The sequence below is a fragment of the Cucurbita pepo genome, chromosome LG05 (assembly GCF_002806865.2).
Source record: "Cucurbita pepo subsp. pepo cultivar mu-cu-16 chromosome LG05, ASM280686v2, whole genome shotgun sequence".
NCBI classification, from domain to species: Eukaryota; Viridiplantae; Streptophyta; class Magnoliopsida; order Cucurbitales; family Cucurbitaceae; genus Cucurbita; species Cucurbita pepo.
Window position 1 is genome coordinate 1,127,244 of NC_036642.1, and position 24,086 is coordinate 1,151,329.

At 33.0% G+C, this 24,086-nt stretch overlaps 1 protein-coding gene and 2 non-coding genes across 3 annotated transcripts; 1 reads left to right on the forward strand and 2 right to left on the reverse strand.

The window, feature by feature from the left end:
* The first annotated feature begins 228 nt into the window (after nt 1-228).
* On the forward strand, nt 229-13,294 carry LOC111794973. Its single transcript, XM_023677192.1, has 26 exons — nt 229-1,153; nt 3,195-3,310; nt 3,442-3,650; nt 5,635-5,754; nt 6,585-6,713; nt 6,958-7,083; nt 7,481-7,539; nt 7,636-7,735; nt 7,941-8,058; nt 8,262-8,264; nt 8,302-8,322; nt 8,420-8,523; nt 8,581-8,987; nt 9,051-9,377; nt 9,610-9,703; nt 10,024-10,132; nt 10,234-10,499; nt 10,589-10,713; nt 10,812-11,046; nt 11,154-11,342; nt 11,428-11,717; nt 11,794-11,989; nt 12,236-12,275; nt 12,342-12,541; nt 12,727-12,812; nt 12,976-13,294. Exons 1-26 carry the CDS (start codon nt 327-329, stop codon nt 13,130-13,132), a joined length of 4,653 nt encoding a protein of 1,550 aa, XP_023532960.1. The 5' UTR covers nt 229-326; the 3' UTR covers nt 13,133-13,294.
* Nucleotides 13,295-14,089: 795 nt separating this feature from the next.
* LOC111796265 lies at nt 14,090-14,285 on the reverse strand. The gene has a single exon (XR_002815313.1). It is a non-coding gene; the product is annotated as a U2 spliceosomal RNA (small nuclear RNA).
* Nucleotides 14,286-15,008: 723 nt separating this feature from the next.
* Nucleotides 15,009-15,204, reverse strand: LOC111796304. The gene has a single exon (XR_002815349.1). It is a non-coding gene; the product is annotated as a U2 spliceosomal RNA (small nuclear RNA).
* Between the last annotated feature and the right edge of the window lie 8,882 nt (nt 15,205-24,086).

The window sequence follows — 24,086 nt, forward strand, 5'->3', positions numbered from 1 at the left end:
CATGTCTGTTACTGAATAGGATTCAGAATTAAACCTATCAGGCTGTTCACATATCATCAAGAAATAAGAAACCGATCCCATTTGTGCCGGTTCGATGCATTCATGAAAACTGTTTCCGAATGTCCAAATAAGCGTGCAGACGTGATTCTTATATTTCTTGTTGGATATTGGTCATGTTTTCCTTTAAAAACCAATTACTTACCTCTATGTATTCTACTGGCAAGTTGTACTCTTTGGACGTTATGCCATAGCTATTTTGTTGATTGTCATGTGATATTGATATTACAGTTTCCTGGTGCACCAGAAGAACTGAATACTCGGCAGTGATGTGTTCTTCCCTGTTGCACCGGCACATCAGATGGTATATTCTTTTGGGATGTCTATACATGTCTGCTCTCTCCCTTAATTCATTCGAGTATGAAAGAGGAAATGATTTTTCAAACTATTGGCGGGATGAATTTCGGCTAGTAACAGGAAATGCCACTCAGAACATGAGTCCAATACATTTTTCCTCTTCGAATCATTTTGTATCATGTGAGGATCTGGGTGGTGTTGGGTCATTTAACACAACCTGCCTGTTAAACACAAACTTGTCTTTAGATTCTGATTTCTACATATCTGGAAAGGGGAACCTAGAGATACTTCCACACGTTCTGATTTTCTGCCCCATAGAAGGTTGTACGATTACTCTCAACATGTCTGGCAATATCAAAGTCAGTAAGCACGCAGCTATTATTGCTGGCTCCGTGGTTTTTTCTGCAGCTAATCTGACGCTGGAATACAATTCATACATAAATACAACTGCCCTTGGTGGAGCACCTCCTTCTCAAACAAGTGGCACACCAGTTGGTTACGATGGATCTGGTGGAGGTCATGGTGGCCGAGGGGCCTCCTGTTTGAAAAGTAATCAGACAAGCAACTGGGGTGGTGATGTCTATGCTTGGTCTACATTGTTTGATCCTTGGAGCTACGGGAGCAAGGGTGGTGGGATATCAGAGGAAAAGCCATATGGAGGGCTTGGTGGAGGACGCGTGAAACTTCTCGTAGTGGATGTATTATATTTAAATGGTTCTATCCTTGCAGAAGGGGGAGACGGAGGATCAAGAGGTGGAGGTGGATCTGGTGGAAGTATCTTTGTGCATGCAGTAAAGTTGTGAGTACAATTCGTGCTTATGGATTGGTCTAGACTTTTCAAGTGATTTCTCTTAAAGTTATGATGCATACCTTTTTGCTAACATAATTTAAGTTTGATCGCTGAGATTTTTTTTTTTTTTTTTTTTTTTTTTTTTTTTTTTTTTNGTTAACCTACTTTGAAACCCGTATACGATTTTTGCATATTTATTGCTAACTTTACAATGTGAAATTTGAACAAAAACATTACTGACGATGAGTGATGTCATTCAATTTTAATTTAGAACTGTCAGATGATTGACCATTCCTTTGAATGTAAAGAAATTGTAAATTCAATTATGAAATATTCAAATATTTTACAAATAAATTGATATGTATGCATCCCTCAAAGAACAAGTATCTTATCCATTTTATTTTATACATTTTATGTGGAGTAGTACTTCATTCAAGCCGGATCCAGAAGTTGACTGTTAAGAGAAGAATATCGTTGAAAATATGAAGTTCGGTGTTTAAGTAATTTGGTCATGTTGTGAAAACTCGGAATGATATTTTGTAACAATTTTTGTATATTGAATGATCTGTGATAATATTGTGTTGGTATTTTGCTATTTAGCCTTTTAGGCTTAAACGAATGATGAAAGACCGACCTCTCAGCTACTCTGTAAAATTTTCATAGATTTTTCTTTGTCAGTATAACTAAGCATATTGTGAAATTGATCAATGTTATTGAATGAATGAGTACGACAAAGACTATCATGGTGATAAAATTCTAAATCCTCTTCNCTTTTTAGGCTTAAACGAATGATGAAAGACCGACCTCTCAGCTACTCTGTAAAATTTTCATAGATTTTTCTTTGTTAGTATAACTAAGCATATTGTGAAATTGATCAATGTTATTGAATGAATGAGTACGACAAAGACTATCATGGTGATAAAATTCTAAATCCTCTTCCTCCATCTTTCATACCTGCCAAATTCGCTTCTTTTATTGAAACTTGTGATTTCGAGATGCATGAAATCTCCCCATTGATTCAAGAATAGAACCACACACACTGAGCTCTCATCCTCCACAATTCTTTTTGTTGTAGACAAAATTGAAGATACAACCTATACTGTATTAGTGATGTTATTTCTGCAGGGATTTCGGATGTGGGAAGGTTAATCATTGATAACATTTTGCGGCACTTGATCTTTCCTTTGCTTCTTCCATCTTTGAGGATAGAGGCTGATAATGTTTTTTTGTCTCTTTTTGATGTGGTTTTTGTTGAAGAATTGTGAGTCTTTTATGGTTCTTTCTCATCAAGATGTTGGATTGTTTAAGTCATCATTTATTTTTCTGGTTTGAATTTCGAAAGGCTTTCTTGGAAGAAGGCTTTTTTCATCCGGCATTTATTCCAGTTTTTTAGAGGCATTGAAGGTATGTCCAAAATTTCTTCCATTTCAAAACAACATTAGTTTCAGCCTTTTGGGGACTCTAGGCATCGTTCCTCAAGTTTGTTTAGTCTTTATTAATGTTCACGAGGAAGAAGATTGTAATCATTTCGAAGTTCTTGATTTTGTATTTTTTTTTTTTCCTTTTATTTTTACTCCCTTCGAGAGTTTATTAACATATATCAATGAGAAATTATTTCTTGTAAAAAAATGTATAGTTAGCTCAGCGTTACATATTTAGTTAGTTCAGTGTTACCTATTTCTTGTTCTTAGGGTGCTATGTTTCAGCTCCTCAACTGCTAGGTTTGTAGCCAAATTTGTTTTTGATCCAATAGGACTGTAGTTCCTTGTCTCCTCCCTTTTAGATTGTGAGAAAAAATGAAGAGAAGTGTATNTCTTGAAGTATTTTTGATTATTTAATAGAGCTCTCATTGTAGGATGCAAAAGTCTCACNTGTATTTTTTATTATTTAATAGAGCTCTCATTGTAGGATGCAAAAGTCTCACGAATGAATGATGCTTTTGTTGTCTTCTTCACATCCATTTTGGTTTCAGTATTGGCTATCTTACAAAGATCATAAACTTTTCGTTGTCTCATCTGTTGCTTATATTCGGCTTTCTTTGTATATCTAGAAAGGGAAGTGGAACTATATCAGCTGCTGGTGGGAAGGGATGGGGTGGAGGTGGTGGGGGAAGAATTTCTCTGGATAGTTATGGCATTCAAGAAGATATTAAAGTTACTGTACATGGTATGCACTTCGTATGGATGAAATATTCTATAATTATAATTATAATTAAGTTTATTTGTTTGAGTGTGTTGAATGCTTCTGGCGTTGTATCATAACATTGGTAACTCTATGTTACACCATCCTTGTTTCAGGCGGTGTAAGTATTGGGTGTCCTGATAATGCTGGAGCAGCCGGCACTTACTTCAATGCTAATTTGCTAAGTTTGAGAGTTGGAAATGACAATATCACGACAGAAACTGAAACCCCTTTGCTAGACTTTTCAACTACTCCACTATGGTCAAATGTTTTTGTGGAGAATAACGCAAAAGCTTTGGTCCCATTGCTGTGGACAAGAGTCCAGGTATTGAGTGATATTTCTTCCTTCCACTTTTTTGCTCCGTTATAACTTATAATTTTTGTTGATTAATCGATGAATGCATATATTGCAGGTTTATTCATCAATTATTAAATAAAAACTTCTGAAATGCATGTTGTGAGTTCATGTATGCAAGAAAAAGTTTTATAAGCTCTTTCATTTGGTTTTTACAAAACTTTTGAGAAAATGTCCGNTTATGTATGCAAGAAAAAGTTTTATAATCTCTTTCATTTGGTTTTTACAAAACTTTTGAGAAAATGTCCGAGCTTTCATACAGAAGATGAAAGGATATGCAATTAGGCATTACATTGTAAGTATAATTGATGATCAAACCTCTTCCAAAGACACCTCCCTTATCTCTAAATGGAGGATGAAACAAAACCTCCACCGTCCCTTATCTCTTGAGGCTTCTGTTTTTGCCTCTCTGAAAGGTTAAGATTCCTATGAGAAAACCCTAGCATCTATATCCCCTTCCAAATCCCCTCGCTGCCCCACCTCGCCTCACTTTTTATGTATAAATATAAATATATACATNGGAAGGTTAAGATTCTTATGAGAAAACCCTAGCATCTATATCCCCTCGCTGCCCCACCTCGCCTCACTTTTTATGTATAAATATAAATATATACATATACATACACACATGTATATCAAAAGTAAGGCACAAAACCAACTTATTTATATTTATATTATTTTATATATATTTATTTAGTTAGTTAGTTAGTTAATAAATAAGTAAATATGTGGAAGATTATGTTGCAATATTGAAAGTTGAGTTTCTAGAAATTATGTTGAACTTTATATTACACTTTTGCTTATGAAANAGTTAGTTAGTTAGTTAGTTAATAAATAAGTAAATATGTGGAAGATTATGTTGCAATATTGAAAGTTGAGTTTCGAGAAATTATGTTGAACTTTATATTACACTTTTGCTTATGAAATGCTGTTGAATATATTATAAAGTTTTACGTTTTTTAATAGAAATTATATTAGAAAATGGAAATTATCCTTTGAAACAAATTCTTTTTTTTAAAAAAAAAAAAAAGTTAAAAAAATGAAGAAAAAAAAATCTCTGGGTTCCCCAATTCCCACTTCGATCCCAATGAAAATAAACAAGAAATTTCGCAGGAATGGGGAGTGAAATAGGAGATGAGGACGGGATAGAGAAGGCTTCCCCATCCTCTACCCGTAGACATCTCTACCCACTAGATAAGTTTCCTCTTGTCTTCTAAGAGCTGATTCAAAGTTCCCTCATCTGGCATATCCCCGGGCATGGTTTAGAGCCAGGATGGTTTTTTTTTTTTTTTTTTTTTTTNCAATTTTGGTTCTTAGCTGACTTGTAAATGTAAGTTCTGGTTCCTGTTTCTTAACTTGGCCTTCTCTATTATTTTTGTTGCAGCCTTGCTCATTATTTCCTTTTTTTTTTAATGGAAAGTTGGTTTCTTATCAAAGCAAGACAAAAATTATTGGTGGGTAAAAAAATGTTGCATGTTCTTAACTTATATTCCGTCAAACAGCGTAATGAGCTTATCATCTTGTTGACTGTTATTTATGAAGATATGAAGGTTTCTGACTTTTACTTTGGTCATTTAAGTTCCATTCTTTTCTTTTTTTTTTTTTTTTTTNTAGACTGTTATTTATGAAGGTATGAAGGTTTCTGACTTTTACTTTGGTCATTTAAGTTCCATTCTTTTTTTTTTTTNACGTTATGGAGTGAGAATTCAAACTTTTAATCTTTTTTGTCGATGATATAATGTCCTAATGAGCTGTGCTATTCTTAAGTTGGCTATTGAAGTTCAAATTTTTAATTAAATTTTATTTGATGTTTTCGACCATTGCATTTCTTACTGCCATGCATAGGATTTTGTCTTAACTATTTCTGTTTGTCCAGGGTTGCTTAACCTATCCTGGAATTTAATTTCTTCGATCAAGTGATTACTGCTTGTATCTTTTGGCTCCATGGTTCTAGGTTAGAGGCCAAATTACCTTATACTGTGGAGGCAGCATTGTGTTTGGACTCTCCGAATTTCCAATATCAGAATTTGAACTAGTTGCTGAAGAACTTTTGATGAGCGATTCCATCATAACGGTTTGACTCAAATTTTTCTATATCAAACTTGTTCATTATGTATACCCAGAGTCTAGATTTTTTTTATGTTTCTAAATAGGGATTCTTTTTCTGGGTTTNTTTATACCCAGAGTCTAGATTTTCTTATGTTTCTAAATAGGGATTCTTTTTCTGGGTTTGTGTTCGNTGTATACCCAGAGTCTAGATTTTTTTTATGTTTCTAAATAGGGATTCTTTTTCTGGGTTTGTGTTCGTGTTTGTTTGTTTGTTTTTTTCTTTTAATTATTTTATTTATAATTTCACATAAATGCTTACCATACAAAAGGCCAACTATTTCAGAAATTTAATTTACTGAAGATGAAGGAACCTTCATAATAGCAAAAGCAGATACATGACATTCCTCATTAATAGCCAAATTTAATTCCTTTACATTAATGCATGAAGGTGAAGGGTCATCAATATTCGTAGGCTTCCAAAGGCATAACAAGAGGCAAAGAAGCTTTATGCATTTCCAATACAGAATTAAAGCTTCAACAGCCACCCCATTCTCGAAACTAACACCCACGGTTTCTTGAAGCATCCTTTCCAAAAGAAGCTTCTCACAAAATTTTCGATGGATCTAATGACTTTGGAAGAGAATTGAGGGATTAACAGATTATGCTCACCCTTAATAATTTATCTTTTGGTTAAATTCCAACACGTGCTTGCTTCACTTAGACACTAACCTTTTGAATTCTAAACGCGCTCTACATACTTGTTTCTACCTATTGTATCAGAGTCTCCTAATGTAGTTTGAATGACATTCCATATTTTTTTGTTTCCAAAGTGACTAAAATTCTCTTTGACTGAAGGTTTTTGGCGCTCTCAGAGTTTCTGTTAAGATGCTGCTGATGTGGAACTCTAAAATCCTGGTAGACGGAGGGAGGAATACGTTCGTTACTGCTTCAGTTTTTGAAGTCAGGAATCTGGTTGTTTTAAAGGTTAAACCCCTTCTGCCAACNTATTATCCATTAAATCCCTTCTGCCAACTAGACTAGACTAGGATTAACTTTTTTATAAAAAAAGTTATTTATTTTTACATTTGTGTTCCTNTTAAACCCCTTCTGCCAACTAGACTAGACTAGGATTAACTTTTTTTATAAAAAAAGTTATTTATTTTTACATTTGTGTTCCTTTGGACATCTTATAATATCTAAGCTGGCTGTGATACCTTAAATGTTACAGCAAAACTCAAGCATTAGCTCAAATTCAAACTTGGGTATGTATGGCCAAGGGCTATTGCATCTTACTGGTCAAGGTGACACAATCAAAGGGCAGCGACTCTCCTTGTCGCTATTTTATAACATAACTGTAAGTGTTTGTCACATCTTTGAGTTTTTGTTATGATCTATTTTGTAGGGCTTCTAAGCATTTTTCTATCTTAACGAAAGCTAATATATATATGTCTTATTTCTGTTTTATAACATGACTGCAAGTCATCATCATAATATAGAGTTCTTGTTATGTTCTATTTTCCAGAGCTTTTTAATTGTTTTTTTTACAAGAAATGAAAAGAACTAATGCTCGACAAGATGCAAACCCCACTATGGAGCTAGGAAAAACCAGAAATAAAATGACAGTTACAAATTTATCTTCTTCATTTTACATAGTGACTACCATTTTCATCCCTACCCCTTCACCCTTCCAAAAAAGGAAAAGACTAAATGAAACCATTGGTACTTCTATTTATGACTATTGGCAATAACAGGTTGGAATCGGCTCTTTGCTTCAAGCTCCATTGGATGATAATGATGCCAGTAGAAGCCTGTGAGTATGTTATATGTTATGCCTTTTGGCTACACTTGTTAATCATTCAGCATTGGAGTATTGAAATCCTTAGAAAACTTAAGTTTCTATTTGTAGGGTAACAAAAGCACTGTGTGACAGTGAGACGTGCCCTCTGGATTTAATGACTCCACCAGATGATTGTCATTTCAATTATACACTATCCTTTTCACTTCAAGTAAGAGATAGATTTCATTTGATGGAGGATCTTGTTGATATAATGCTCCCAACTTATATTCGTGTTTGTTCAATTGTTCTGTAATTTTTATTCTTGTTTCCAAATTGGTTCTTTATTCCATTATACCAAGAAGTGTTAATGTGGTGATTGCAGCTTTGCAATTTATCATAGATCAATCTAAATGGTTTCCTTTTACCTTTTTTAGATTTGTCGTGTTGAGGATCTTGTTGTTAATGGAATTATCAAGGGAAGTATTATTCAAATCCACCGGGCAAGAACTGTTATTGTCAACAGCAACGGCTGGATTACTGCATCAGAATTAGGTAATTAGGTACATCATACACAAAACTGTTCTTATAACTGTTTTTTTTTTTTTTTTGGTTATTTTCATTCTATCAAATGAAAATCTGTTTCCTAAAAAAACAAATGTTTCTTCTTTTGTTCTAAAATGTTACATTCATTAACCAAAAAAAAAAAAAAAAAAAACNTGCTTTTTTATGAGAGATACAAGTGAAAATGATTCGAGGTTGTACAGTGAAGCTAAAGGAATTTTCGAATGGCAAAAGGCAATGACGGAAGAAATTTGAGCACTCCGAAAAAATGACACCTGGGAGCTTGTACCAAAGCCTCATGATACCGATTTAATTACTCGTAAGTGAGTTTACAAGGTGAAAAAAAAAAAAGCTAATGGTAGAATTGATAGACACAAAGCTCGCCTTGTTGCTCGTGGGTTCTCTCAGCAATATGGTCGAGACTATGATGAGACTTTTAGTCCGGTTGCAAGGATGGTAACATTACGGACAATCATCTCTTAAGCTGCTAGTAAAGGCTGAAAATTATGGCAGCTTGATGTGAAAAATGCTTTCCTTTACGGAGAGTTGGATCGTGATATTTTTATGAAGCAGCCACAAGGATTTAACTCTAAGGAATATCCTGATTACGTGTGCAGACTTAAGAAGACATTATACGGACTCAAACAAACTCCTTGTGCTTGGTTTGGTAAGATTGCTCAATATCTTAATTTTTGTGGTTTTAAGTCTTCATGTGCTGATCCGAGCTTATTTGTTAAGAAAACAACAACTGGATGCACCTTGTTGTTATTTTATGTTGATGACATGATTATTACTGGTGATGATAGTGTTGAAATTAGTAGTCTTCAAGATGCCTTGTCGGTTCGTTTTGAAATGAAAAGATTAGGTGAAGCTGATTGTTTTCTGGATTTAGAAATTAAGAAATGTGATGATGGTTANCAGTTTGCTTGCTTAGTCTCTAAACTTGTTCTCTTGCCTTGCAAATGCATATGCTGTTTTCTGTAAGTGATGGGATCCATCCCGTGGCCTTTGTTAACTCTTGAAGTTTATGGATCTTTAACGGCTGATGGACAAAGCTTTATTAAAGTAACGAGAAATCATAATAGTAGCATGATTGGTGGACGTGGAGGAGGTTCAGGTGGAACTATTCTTCTGTTCCTTCAGGAACTTGAGCTTTTCAAGAATTCATCAATTACTGTTATTGGCGGCAATGGTGGTTCTCTAGGTGGAGGTGGAGGTGGGGGTGGGAGGGTACATTTTCACTGGTCCAATATACATGCTGGGGATGAATATACACCTGTTGCAAGTATAAGTGGCTCCATTAATATTAGGTACGGGACTTCTAACTCTAAGCTCTAAACAAAATGATAAGGGAGATAAGAGAGAACAAAAATTGCAAAATAATTTCTTAACTATATGATAGGATTGCAAGGAACAATATAAAATTATTGTTCATTTACTTTCCAGAGATAAACAACGTAAACCTTTAATTCTAACTGTTTTTTCAATTCGTTTTTGAAGTTTGTGATACTATGATAATGTACTTCGTCTGATGTCTTACAGTGGAGGTGCTAGCAACAGAGGTGGTAGTTATGGTGGAAAAGGCACAATTACCGGAAAAGAATGCCCGAAGGGCCTCTACGGTACATTTTGCGAAGTACGTTCAATTGGATTTGGTATCACCTCACGATAACATAAATCTTAGAATACATGTGGGCATGCCACCGTTTTCACCATCTAGAAATTTTCTTATCATGCTTTTCTGGACGCACATGGTGCTTCCATGCTTAAGCGTAGCATCCATGCATGTGTTCTAAATTAGAAGATAAGTTTAGCCGGTGAAGTTCTTAGATTGTCTACTGGCACATGTAAAGTTGTGTTGGCTGATATATTTACTTTGGCATCACCATTTAATCGAGAATGAATCTTTTATGTAGCGTATTGTAACATCGGATTGTTTTTTGGCTTTGTTTACAGGAATGCCCTGTTGGCACTTATAAAGATGTTAATGGGTCTGATGCAAATCTTTGCCTTCCTTGTTCTCTTGACCTTCTGCCCAATCGTGCAAATTTTATATATACACGAGGTAATACGATAATTGGTCATTGAAGCTATTGTTTTAGCTTTATTTCTTCCTTAGAATGGTTTCAAATCTTCTTCTTGCTAAGGCGTCCACTCTTGTGACAGGAGGCGTTGATAATCCATTTTGTCCATATAAATGCATATCTGACAAATATAGGATGCCAAATTGTTTTACACCTCTTGAGGAGCTGATGTATACTTTTGGGGGTCCCTTGCCCTTTTCCGTTATATTGTCATGCTTGTTGATTCTTTTAGCTCTTCTGTTGAGTACACTGAGAGTTAAATTCGTTGGATATGGTTCATATCGTGATGCTGATTCGATTGAACCCCACGGTCATCATCATTTCCCACATCTTCTGTCCTTATCCGAGGTACCAATTACTATAACTGTGGATTTCCATACAGTCCTGTCGTTGCAGTTATGACGTTTTATTCAGGTGTATTTTTTGTTTGTAAACAGGTACGTGGAACTAGAGCTGATGAAGCTCAAAGTCATGTTTACAGAATGTATTTTATGGGTCCCAATACGTTCAGAGAGCCATGGCATCTTCCTTACTCTCCTCCCAATGCAGTTATAGAAATTGTGTAAGAAAACTGTAATTTGATAAGCTTGTCTATAGTAGAAGTGTTTGAACTATTTATTTTCAATGATGTTTAATTCATCTTCCTTACAATATGCTTAGGTACGAAGATGCTTTTAATAGATTCATCGATGATATAAATTCGGTGGCTGCATATGATTGGTGGGAAGGATCAGTGCATAGCATACTCTCAATTCTTGCATATCCTTGCGCATGGACGTGGAAACAATGGCGACGTAGGCATAAAATCCACCGCCTTCAGGACTATGTCAAGTCTGAATATGACCATTCATGTCTGCGCTCCTGCAGATCTCGTGCCTTATACAAAGGAATGAAGGTATGACTTTAATATATAAAAACTAATATTTCCGATGGTTCTCGTGCATGATTTTATGAAGTCACGTGAATTTGATGTTAGCCCGAACACAATTGAAACTGATGCAGGTTGGAGCAACACCTGATTTAATGGTTGCCTTTATTGATTTTTTTCTTGGTGGTGATGAGAAGCGTTTAGATATAGTTTCAATTATTGAAAAGAGATATCCAATGTGCATCATTTTTGGTGGGGATGGAAGCTATATGACTCCTTATAATCTTCACAGTGATGCCTTGTTGACCAATCTCATTGGACAGGTAGATATTGTCTGCTTCAGTATGCGTTTTTATTAATATTAACTAAACGGACTCTGACCCCAGAGAAACTCTTCTGCGTTTCTAGCACGTCCCAGCAACTGTTTGGAATCGCTTGGTTGCTGGCCTGAATGCTCAATTGAGGATAGTGAGGAATAGATCCATCTGTTCCTCCTTGATTCCTGTTCTAGATTGGATAAATAGTCATGCAAACCCCCAACTCGAATTCCATGGCGTTAAAATTGAGGTTGGATGGTTTCAAGGTACTGCTTCTGGTTACTATCAGCTTGGTGTGTTGGTTGTAGCACTTGGTGGTTATTCTCCTCACCAGTTAGAAAGATCGGATATGCTGAGCCAACATACTAATGAACCGTCAAGGTGCACTTGAATGTTCAACATAATTTAACAACTTAAAGTTCGGCTTCTCACTATATTGTATATCAAATTATGATAGGAAAGACGCTGCAAGTGCAACAGAATCTCTCGTGCAGTTTGAACAGAGTTGGCAAGCATTATCTCTAAAAAGGATTACAGGTGTAGTTAATGGAGGGCTTATAAACAAGGCTAACGTGGGATTTTTGCATTATAAATGGGTCTTTCTCTATCCTTTTTCTCTCTTATTACGCAACACAAAACCTATTGGACATCTGGTTAGTTGATATCACCATATATTTCTTAGATNAAATGGGACTTTCTCTATCCTTTTTCTCTCTTATTACGCAACACAAAACCTATTGGACATCTGGTTAGTTGATATCACCATATATTTCTTAGATGTACAACAGAGGAATTTTGTATAGCTTAATCCTCTAACTCTTGAGACGTAAATCTTTCNTATACAACAGAGGAATCTTGTATAGCTTAATCCTCTAACTCTTGAGACGTAAATCTTTCAGGATACTGTGCAGCTGCTCATCACTGCTGTGCTTCTAGCGGATATTTCTGTTACCCTTCTCATGCTGCTGCAGTTCTATTGGNTTATCACTACTGTGCTTCTAGCAGATATTTCTGTTACCCTTCTCATGCTGCTGCAGTTCTATTGGATTTCATTGGTTGCTTTTCTTCTTGTTCTTCTTGTTCTTCCCTTGTCTCTACTCTCTCCTTTCCCAGCTGGCTTGAATGCACTTTTCAGCAAGGAGCCTAGAAAGGCATCACTTTCTCGAATATATGCTCTGTGGAATGCAACCTCTTTTGCGAATATTGTAAGTTGTTCTAGACTGCAGTATCACCACAATTTTCCCGATTAACTTGATATTGTTTGGAGGGTATGCTTCAGGATGCTCGTCATAGTTAAAATTACTTCTCCTCCTTTTTAAAAGGCTGTCTACGATTAGAACTTAATTTTTTTCTTCCGCTAATCATATTTTCATCATTTTGGTCATTACAGGGTGTGGCCCTCATTTATGGCACTTTCCTGTACGGATTTTCAACATTCCAGCCACCTGATGAGACAAATACCTGGAGCAACAGAAGGTGATTTTCAACTCATTTTTTAATATTTTACCTTCCGCCACGTCTGAAATGGATGATGAAACCAGAAATTGGGAGTGTGTGACCAGTAGACAAGATGTCAAATCTTTTAAATGACTTTTTTTCCCCCCTAAACTCAACTGCTTTTGAATTTATTTGACAACAGGGAGATTGATAAGTGGTGGATCTTGCCCGTAATCCTTCTGCTATTCAAATCAATACAAGCAAAATTAGTTGATGGGCACATTGCCAATTTGGAAATCAAGGATATTAGTCTTTTTTGTCCCGACCCAGATGCTTTTTGGGCTGCTGAGTTTGCTTAGCAGCGTATTGGAGCATATTATCGACTGAGATAGGTGTGATGTTTTGAATTGTAAATGTCCAAGTTTGTAAATCCGTTTTTGAGATTGATGTGCAAAGGGCCCTACGTGATAGCACAGCATAATGTAAATATAGTGCATTAGCCCACGCAATTAGTACCTTTTNTGATGTGCAAAGGCCCCTACGTGATAGCAGCATAAATGTAAATATAGTGCATTAGCCCACGCAATTAGTACCTTTTTAAGAAAAAGGAAATATATTATTTTTCTCCTCGCTTCCATTCACAATGGACAAAACTCTTCCCCCATCTTAACTCAACCAGTAGAGATTCTGTAAAATTTTGCAACACTAACAGTAATCTCTTCAAGGGTTTATGAGGATTATTTGCTTGGGTCCTTAAATCTTCGAATAAATTAGAAGAATTTGTGCGTATCATACAACAAAGTTGTGAGGTCGTTCACTATTATACATTTTATGCCAGTGCAGCCCACGAGCTATTGAACTTTATTTGAATGAACAGNGTATCATACAACAAAGTTGTGAGGTCGTTCACTATTATACATTTTATATGGCAGTGCAGCCCACGAGCTATTGAACTTTATTTGAATGAACAGGTAAAAAAATAAAAATAACTGGGATTAGAATATATTTCTCTTTCAATAAAGAGAGAAATAATCATAGGTTTAAAGAAACACGTACTAAAATTAATCTACACAACCTAAAAATTGGGCGTAAAGGAAAACAAAATTTGAAACTGGGATTGGAGGGGCGCGCCGGGCCCACGCTATAGTGCAACGGAAGGGCGACGCTCGAAGACCCCAGTAGCAAGCTACTGTAATGNATATTTCTCTTTCAATAAAGAGAGAAATAATCATAGGTTTAAATTAACACGTACTATACTTAATCTACGCAACCTAAAAATTGGGCGTAAGGGAAAGCAAAATTTGAAACTGGGATTGGAGGGGCGCGCCGGGCCTATGCTATAGTGCAACGCAAGGGCGACGCTCGAAGACCCCAGTAGCAAGCTACTGTAATGGGCCTTCCCCCATAAGAAATTAATTTAATATCATGTGGGCCGATGGCCCACGTATCAGATATTAAACTGATAAGAACAGATACTACACTTGATCTTAGCCAAAAGGCCGAGAAAGGTATGATTTGTGAAATTGCGGAAGGCGTCTTTTATAGTGCCATAAGGTGCAGGCTGCCAGCACGCTTTCCGATGTGGGACGACTTCTAAACTCTAAAGTTTTCTCCTCTTCCCAAGCAAACTGCTGCAGTTCATTCATTGCATTCTCCATTCACCCCTATTTTAATACAGCTGTGCTCAACTCATCGGTTATCACTATTGTGCTTCTAGCTGATATTTCCAGCTACCATGCATATGCAACTGCAGCACTTTTTGTTAAAAGCAATTTTTGAAATATATGGAACAATTATTCCTTAAGAAAAGGACTCCAGAATAAAAGTAATTATAAGTAAAAATGAGTGTACTTTAGAAAACTCAAGTATGAATGAACATAAAAATTGCACTCCCACGCGATAAGAACATATTAATTTCACATTTAGTGGCCTCATTTGCGTATAAAAACACAATACTTGCCCATCATATTTTAAAATTTATTGTATAATACTATGTTGCATGAAAGGAATTTTCTTGCATGTCATTTACTTGTAAGAGGTTAAAGGTTAGAATTTGAGTGTCGGAAGTATTCACAATTTTTTAAAAATCTCTGTTGGATTTTAATTGAGCTAATATTCCAAATCTCACTAACAAAAATAAAATGAATATTGTACTAGTAAATAATTAAATCTTTTATTGATCGACACTAAAGCAATTTGAAAAATAAGGTTACAAAAGCATTTAAACTGGGCTTGGAGGGGTGCGCCTGGCCCATGCTGTAGTGCAACGCAAGGGCGACGCTCGAAGACCCCAATAGCAAGCTATTGCAGTGGGCCTTCCCCCATAAAAAATTAATTTAATATCATGTGGGCCGATGGCCCACGTATCAGATATTAAACTGATAAGAACAGATACTACACTTGATCTTAGCCAAAAGGCCGAGAAAGGTATGATTTGTACAATAACCGGAAGCGTTTTTTTATAGTGCCAGATGGTGCAGTTGTCCAGCACGCTTTCCGATGTGGGACAACCCTCAAATCTTTCCTCTTCAATTACAGAGGCGCCTTCTTGCACAGCAATGGAACTTTACACGTCATCATCATGAATGTTTTGAATTAAATGGTCTTTTTTTGAATCATTTTACCTAAACATATTATATAATATATATATATTTATTTATTTATTATTATTATTATTATTTTTAATAATTATTGTGTTCACATGTATTTGGAGGTATTTAAATATGATGAGGTTCAAAAATGGTGAACCAAATCCATGACTTGTCCTAAATGTTGAAGAAAGCAAGGAAACAGTGAGGTCCATGTGGGGGAGGCGAATGCCACATTTCTGGCTGAGTCATTGCAAATATTGATGCAAATCTCTTCATTGAATTCATTATAAAAACAACCAATTCTCTGCATTTAGTCTTCCAACAATTCATCATCCAAATACACCTCCTTTGGATTCCCCCAATATTATAACACCACAATCTATCCCACCCCTCTCTACACAAATTTTCAAATTTAAATGTAAATATTAAATTATTAAACTTTTAATCTTATGTTTAATAAGTGGTTAATCTAAAAAATATCTATTTGCTAAAAAAAAAAATTAAAATCCAATGCTCAAGTACTTCTTTTAGACATTTATAAAAATCGAGAGATTATATATATATTTGATATATATCGAAGATATAGCATATGATTTGGCATGGAGTTAGGTCTGTTTTTGCCTTTTTTGCTGTTTGATTAATTAAGATATGCATTAGGCATCATCCCCATGCAAGTTATTTTTTAAAACTTTAATTAAATGCTGCTAATCGAGTGTGATTCTCTCTAAAGTAAAGCTAAAGATATGGCTCACAATTGCTTTTCCCAAAATTAAAAAATAAATAATTAAAAAAAGGAAAGAAAAAAAGTTAAAAAGAAATAAATACTTTTTCATACCATGTTTGCATTTTTTGGGGTCAAAATTTGATATCTCTAAGTTTAATTTATATTTATTTAAATATAATTCAAATTTCTTAGTTATTATTGTAATATTTAATTTTAAAATCTGATTTAAAAGAAACAATTTGTTAGGATTTTCTAAAATTAAATATAAATTAAAAACAAAATATTTATAATTGGTCTTAACTTTAATTTCATTTTAGCTTTACGTTTTTAACTTTATAAAGTGTTATTTAATCCTCTTTAACTTTCAATAATAGTCATTATTGAGTAAATAGCATTAAAAGGGTTTAAATAAAAGATAATCTAAAGTTAATATCAACCTAAAATATCTTACCTAATAAATATAATGCGTTTTTTTAGTTTATACATCTTTTTAACTCATTAATTAATAATATATATTTTAATTAGTTGAATTATAATATATATACAAAATAATTTAAATAACAAAAAAAATGACGTTTGACTTTGACGAAGCTTGGAGATGGGCTGTTTTTGGAACTTAGGTCCATATTGACAGAGCCTCTCAGACAATAAATTTGGGCCATAAATTAGTTTTGTACCCAAAAACTCTTAATTTCTCAATAAATAAATAAATAAATATAGCATTTTGTTGTGATATTTACATTTCTGAACCTATTTTGTTGAGAAATTTAAAAACCATAATGAATATGGGAAAATATATCATAGGTTACTTGTAAGATAGACTCAACTTTTATGATATCGTGTCAACTCAACTTTTTTTTTTTTTTAATTTAATAAATACATGGTGTCGGGTCATAAATATAATTGAAAATGTAAATAAATATATATATAAAAAAAAAACAGTAAACCCTAAGGAAAAGGTGGGTGGTGAGTCATGATGGTAGGTTTATTGAGATGGTGTTTGACGAAAGGCTCGTGAATGCGAGTGAGAGGGTTGGGGGAGCCACCGCATGAATATGATTCCACCAACTCTCATCTTTTTATTTTACTTTTTTTAAATACTACATTTTTATTTATATATATATATATTTTTTTTTGAAAATTCCAAAAGGAACCAAATTTGAAAATAAAAATTAGTAATTGAGAACATTAAAGATTAATTTGTTCCATTTTATATTGAATGAAAAAACGTTAAATTATTCTTCGTATATAATTAAAAAAAGATACGACAGTAAATTCAAGCTCACAATTTCATATTTGTTTAGAGTAAGTTATTTTTTATCATTTTAAGTTATAAATGTACGAACGATTGCAAAAGTGAACGTACAACGGTAATTATATGTGCATTTTTCATATATTTTCTTTAAAATGGGAGACTCAAATCTATTCTATATGAGAATTTTGTAGAAGGGAAGGATGAAAGGAAGACAAGACAACGTGAAGGCAAAGAAAAGAAAAATGCTGACAGATCATTCATTACAATTCATGTAAAAAGTATATATATATATATATATATATATATATTGTAAATGTTGCATTGAAGAGGAGCTTCCTTTGCAGTCCTTCTCTCTTTCTTTTTCCTTCATGCTTTTATTTATTTATTTATTTTCCGATTCAAGAGATGCATGTGATGCCCTCATCCTCTCTTACAACATCCCAACTCATTAATCAAAATTAATTCAATTTTAATTTTAAATGTATTTAATATTATTTTTAATTTTCTTTTGATTTGTTATTATTATTAATAATTTGTGTTGGGAAGGGGGCGGTGTTCATGTTAGGTACTCCAAAACATAGAGTTACTAAGACAAAGACATTATATTAGATTTAAAGTAACGACCACCCAGATCATCGTCAGTAGATATTGTTCTCTTTTAATTTTTATTGGAAGGTCCTACGTAAAAACCAAAAAAAGACAATATCTAGTTGTCCTTAACATTCAAATAAGAATTACTTGTTATTATTTATTTTTTATTTTTTTAAGTTGCTTAGTTGGACTTCGATTCGTACAGGCCGTGTGAGAGAGAGAGGTTAGGGCGTGTTTGGTTTTGCACGTGTCTGTTCTGACGCGTGAATATTATCGACGAAAATGCCCTCGCCTTTCTTTCCTTAAAAAAAAATATATATATATATTATTAACCCTTTTCTTTTTTAATTTATATTTTTTGCAATCTACATTTTTTCCTTTAATTATAACTGGCTTCGGTTTAATTTAAGTACTTACAAAAAGAATAATAATAATCAAAATTTCGAAATTACGGCCATGCCCTTTCCTAATTTTTTTACAATTTTTTTTTAAATCTAGTTAAAGATTATAAACTAAATAAAATTATTACTAATACTAATTTTTTTTATTTGATCGAGAAATTAATTTTAAATTTATATCTTTAATTGAATGATAAGTAATTGTATCTGAACATAACTCTGAGTTATGGTGGATGAGAATGATTTAAATAGGAAATAATTGTTAAATAAGAAATAAAATATAAAATTATAAAAGGAATAAAACTTTAACGTCCCACTTGGAAAATGTCACATTGTACCGAGAGAGGGAGAGAATCTCCTATGGTAAGAGTTAAAAAAAGATTGGAGAAATTGAAGCACATCATGATCCTATTTTCGTCATTATTAATTCCATTTTATCAAAACCAACCAAATTATGCACTCTTCCACATTATTTTATTATTGTTTGCTTTATTTTTTAATTTTTTTTTCTTTACTTTAAAGGGAACATGAGGAGTATTATTCATTCACGGTCATATATGAGGAGCAAATTAATAATTAATAATAAATAGTACGTAGGGTCCTCTTTTAACCTTTTCATTCTGAAACTCTCTTAAAAGTTTTAAAACGAGCCTATTAGGAGAGGAATGAATGTTTTATTTCCATCTCCAATCGATGTGGAATATCACAATTCACTTCGCTTAGAACTTAGCATCCTCATTAGCACAATGTCCGGTGTCTGGCTCCGATACCATTTGTAACAGTCCAAATCCATATTGTCTATTTAGCTCGTTACATATTCCTGTCAACCTTAAAATCTTAAAACAGATCGAGTTTACATCCAGTAGAAAAAAAGAAAAATTAATTCCTCCTCTTACCTATATTTGATACATAAATTTAGTTTGAATCAAAATGATTAAATTAAGGACCTAATTGTTGGGTTTTAAAAACAAGAATAACCTAATAAAAGAATGGGTACAAAAAGAGGGATTAGAAATAGAAATATTTAGCTTAATTTCATAAAAAGAAATTAAAACTTTCTTGAAACTCGAAGGAAAGTGCTCCAATATACAAAGATTTGTAGAGGAATCAATGGGGTGCTCAACAAAGTTAGTGGGTGCCCTATCCCTTTACACATTTGTGTCAATGGTACAAAATTAAATTAGGTAACTATTACGATCCAAAAAGGAATACGAATTTCTTTTAAAATTTCTATCATCCTGTTACAACAAATAATATATCACTTCATTTCTTAATCTCGATTGTTCAAAAGAATTTTGACTATTGATAATGGTATGAACAAATGCCAGAATTCGATTTGAAAACGAAATAAAAGCTCTTACAGGTTGGAATGGCTAAGATTTCAAAGTCAACAAACGGTACCATTGACACATTCTGTGACAGAAGAAATGCCAACCCAATTGGTATGCATTATAGAGCAAAACCCTTTTCAACATCACAAGTTGTCAAACAAACACATCAAAATTTGAAGACAAGAAAAGGCTTGATGGTACCAAAATTACAATGAGTGGCTTATGTTTGGCTCTTTATTGGTCAAGAAATTGAAGCAATTAGATAACCTTTGTTCCATTTGGGCTTGTAATCCAAGCTAAGTCTTTCTTCTTTTTCATTATGACTTCCCGTACCCACAAATTTAGGTATTCAAATATACGATAACAGCCTAAGTCTACCACTAATACATATTATTGCACTCAGCGTTCACAAATTTAAAATGAGTCTATTAGGGAGAGGTTTCAACACCCTTTTAATAAATATTTCGTTTCCCTCTCCAATCAACATGGGATCTCATAATCCACCCCTCTTAGGGTCTAGCGTTCTCGCTAGCATACAACTCAATGTCTAGCTTTGATATTATTTGTAACAAATCAAGTCCACCGCTAGTAGATATTATCCGTTTTTGCTCGTTACGTATCACTTCAGCCTCACAGTTTTAACACACGTCTACTAAGAAGAGGTTTCCACACGTTTATAAAGAATAGTGAGCGTGGAAGCTAAGCTTGCAAATTAAACCTTAAATTTACACATAGAAGAGGTCAAGTTAAATGAATAGTTTGTAGCAATGATTAAAGTGAAGAACACGAACAAAAGCCTTGATTTGGAAGAGTACACGAAACAAAGCAAAGGGTGATAAGAAAATTTAACAAATTAAAGGAATGGGCCAACAGAGTTACATTAATTATAGTTTAGTGCCATAAATTAAGGAAATTAATGAAAGATTAGGCAGCAAAATGAGAGAGGGTTCTCGATTTTAATTTTGAAACCCATGCAAATTATTAAAAAAGAAAAAAAAAAAAAAAGAGTATATGATGTGATGGGTGCAGTACTATTATTACTGATGTGAAACCTGCGCTGTGATCCGTTGGATCAGGGGACCACTGATTCTGTGTATATATTCATTTAGTGTTCTTTTGCTCATATGCATTTCAATAAAGCTACAGCCATTTTCATATATTACAATTTATGCTTTTAATTTGATATTTATTAATATGGTACCGAAAATGATTTATAACATTTCACTAAATTTTTAAAACTATATAATATATGATCAGCTTAATGCCTTCAATTATTAATAAAAATAATTTAAAGTAATAAACAATACTTTTTTTTTTATATATATAAAAAAAACATTAGAAATCTCTGTCGGCTTTGAATGAAAAATACCATAATTTATACCGAAAATATACAGAATTACTAATTTTTTAACAACTACCTAATATAATGGATATGAAAAATGGTTCCATATATATTATTAATAATAAATAATAATAATAATAATATATTTCAATAATTACAGAAACAACATTCTAACTGTCGTTTTTCTCTTTATTTGAATAAAAAACAAAAGAAAAAGGGAAATTGTCCTGTTCTGGAATTTCCTCTTAATTTCAATTACGTAATATTATCTAAATTGAATATTTCCAGAAAATAATAGCTTAATTAAACAGCTTCATTTTTTAAAAATATTAATTATTATATTTTGATATAATTAAGAAGATAATNTCCAGAAAATAATAGCTTAATTAAACAGCTTCATTTTTTTAAAATATTAATTATTATATTTTGATATAATTAAGAAGATAATTAGGAGAAGGGTGGGAGGTGGGGCCCAGGGTGAGTTTGGGACGAGGGAGTGTGGCCCACAGTGAATAGGTTAGAGAGCTTTGATTGTTATTTCAGAACCAAATACCAAAACAACACTACACCCACACTTTTATGTTACTTTTTTTTTTTTTTTTTTTTTTTANTTGCAAATGAAAAAAAGAAAAAAGAAATTCACCATCAGAAACCACCAACAGGAGTGTGGCTCCTTTGTTCTGACACGTCATAAATACATCCCAACTTCCTTACATACAATGCTTCATTTCTCAAAAAAATAAAATAAATAAATAAATTAAAACTTTCTTGTTTTCAATGATATTCCATTTCCATGTGTCTTTTAATGCTTTGAATCATGTGAGTTTAATTTTCAGATCCAATTTTTGGCTCTTTCTTTTGGACTACATTATTTTTATTTTTACCAATTGTGAGTTTTAACCTTAAAAAAATTATTTAGTAAATTTTTAATAATTTTAATAAGGTTAAAAAAAAAAAAATCACATTGGGCAATGTGTGTATAGATTAGGTCAAAGGTGCTTGGGTGATTCTATGTGTATATATTGAATGAGTGCCGTTTAGCATTAATCAACATGTTAATCCACTCTGTCCCATTAATCCTGCATATTTATTCACACCCCAAATATTTATTATATTTGCATTTGTGACCCACTCACAAAGGCATTGTTTGGAAGAATCACAGCATGGCAGGGGGGGATTTGGTTAATATCTGAAATTAATGGGACCTATATTTTTGGCACAGGAACAAAAAAGAAGAAAAAAGGTAATTTTTGACCCAAAAAAAGGTGTTGCATTACGAGCTAATTAAAATCCACCATTTATAAATACATAACATATTAAAGTTGGGCTTTATTTTAGTCAATTAATGCATCTTTTATATATATATTTAATATAATTTTGTTTTATCTAAAAAAAAAATATTTTTTGTTTAATTTGTTGCACCCATTATTCTCCCCTAACTTTTTGATATATTTGGCTATAAAGATTAATTAAGATGCTTAATTAGCGGATTAGCATCTCTTGCACTAAAAGTAAAATTATATATTTTTTAATATAGAAATTATTTATTTTTTTATTTTTTTAAATATAATATGAATAGTGATTGAAAGGGTGTGTGGGTTTCAATAGATTCTCAATAATGCATTGAAAATGTGGACCATATTTAAAATTATAGACACCATTTGGTCAAATATACATAAATAATTAATGGATTTTAAAACCGGATTAAGGGAGAGAAAAGCAAGATTATAGCCTGCAAACATAAATAATATTCTGACAATTTCAGATGTTTGTTTCCCACTAGTTTTTTTTTTTTTTTTTCCTAACACCCTTATTATTTCTTAATTAAAATTTAGTCCCTATAATTTATATGAATTACAATTTGTTTTATCAAAGATCATAATGAAAGGCGACGTGAATGTTGAATTAAGTTCATATATGAATTGGGTATAGTTAGAAAACGAAATTTAAAAAAGAAAATGTGGAGAAGATTTAAAAGTAGAAGGCATAAAGTAGAGACAGAAATCGAAACGGAATAGAGTATAAACGGTCGAGAAGAAGTTTCGGGAGGGGATATGGACGGAATATTTGGCTTTAAGGGAATAGTAAGAAGAGAATAATATAGGATTGATTTAGTGTATGATGGAAGAAGAAAATATATATATATATATATATACATATAGAGAGAGAAAGTGTTATAATTTATGGGTAAGGAAGGGGGGGAAAGTAAAGGGAGAAGCAAACAAAGAAGGCTCTCTCATTCTATGTTCAACCATTTAAGAAAGACAATACAAAATATGAAGCAAAGGCATTATTACAACTCATAGAGAATAGAGTGAAAAGGAAAGGCTGTCTTAAAGCAAATTTAATGAGACCAAGAAACAGCCATTTTTGTGGGGTCTAACCAAAGACAAAAATGCTTGATGCCCATTTCTAAGCACTTGTTTTTTCACTACTCTTTCTTTTCTTTTTCGCCCTTCTTTTCCTTATTATTTATTTTTTAGTCCCTCTTTTTTCGTCGATTCAAGTTAGGTTTGAAACTCCCAACCGGATTTTTTCTATGTTTTAACCAGCTATGATAAAAAGACTCTAAACTTAAAATTATGGATAATTATTTAGAGAAAGGTATTTAAAACTATACCCAATAAATATTTGATAATATAATTAGGTAATGCTTAGAAGAGAAGAAATTGTATATGCTAAATTGAAGGTGAAGTGAGAAAAATTCAAATTTTGTTGCATTTTGTTTCTTATTTTAGAGGATGACGATGAAGGTAGGTTGTTGAAATTTATTTTATTTCAGTCACAATCATAGACAAGAAATCCTAATCGAACACAGCTATCTGTTTTTAGATTATAGCTTGGAAAGGAAAATAAATTAACTATAAAATCCCATAAATAGTGCGTTAATTTCATAACAGTAAATGTTAATTTAATTCATATAATATAATAAGAATAAATGGTAATTTCTGAAGTAAAAAAAGAATGGAAAAATTAGAGTTGATGGTTGGCACAGTTAGCGAAGCCATTGTCCCACGAGAGGGAGAGGGGGGGAGAGAGAGAGAAGGTATGGGCCATTTGCGAACAACTCCAACACAAGAC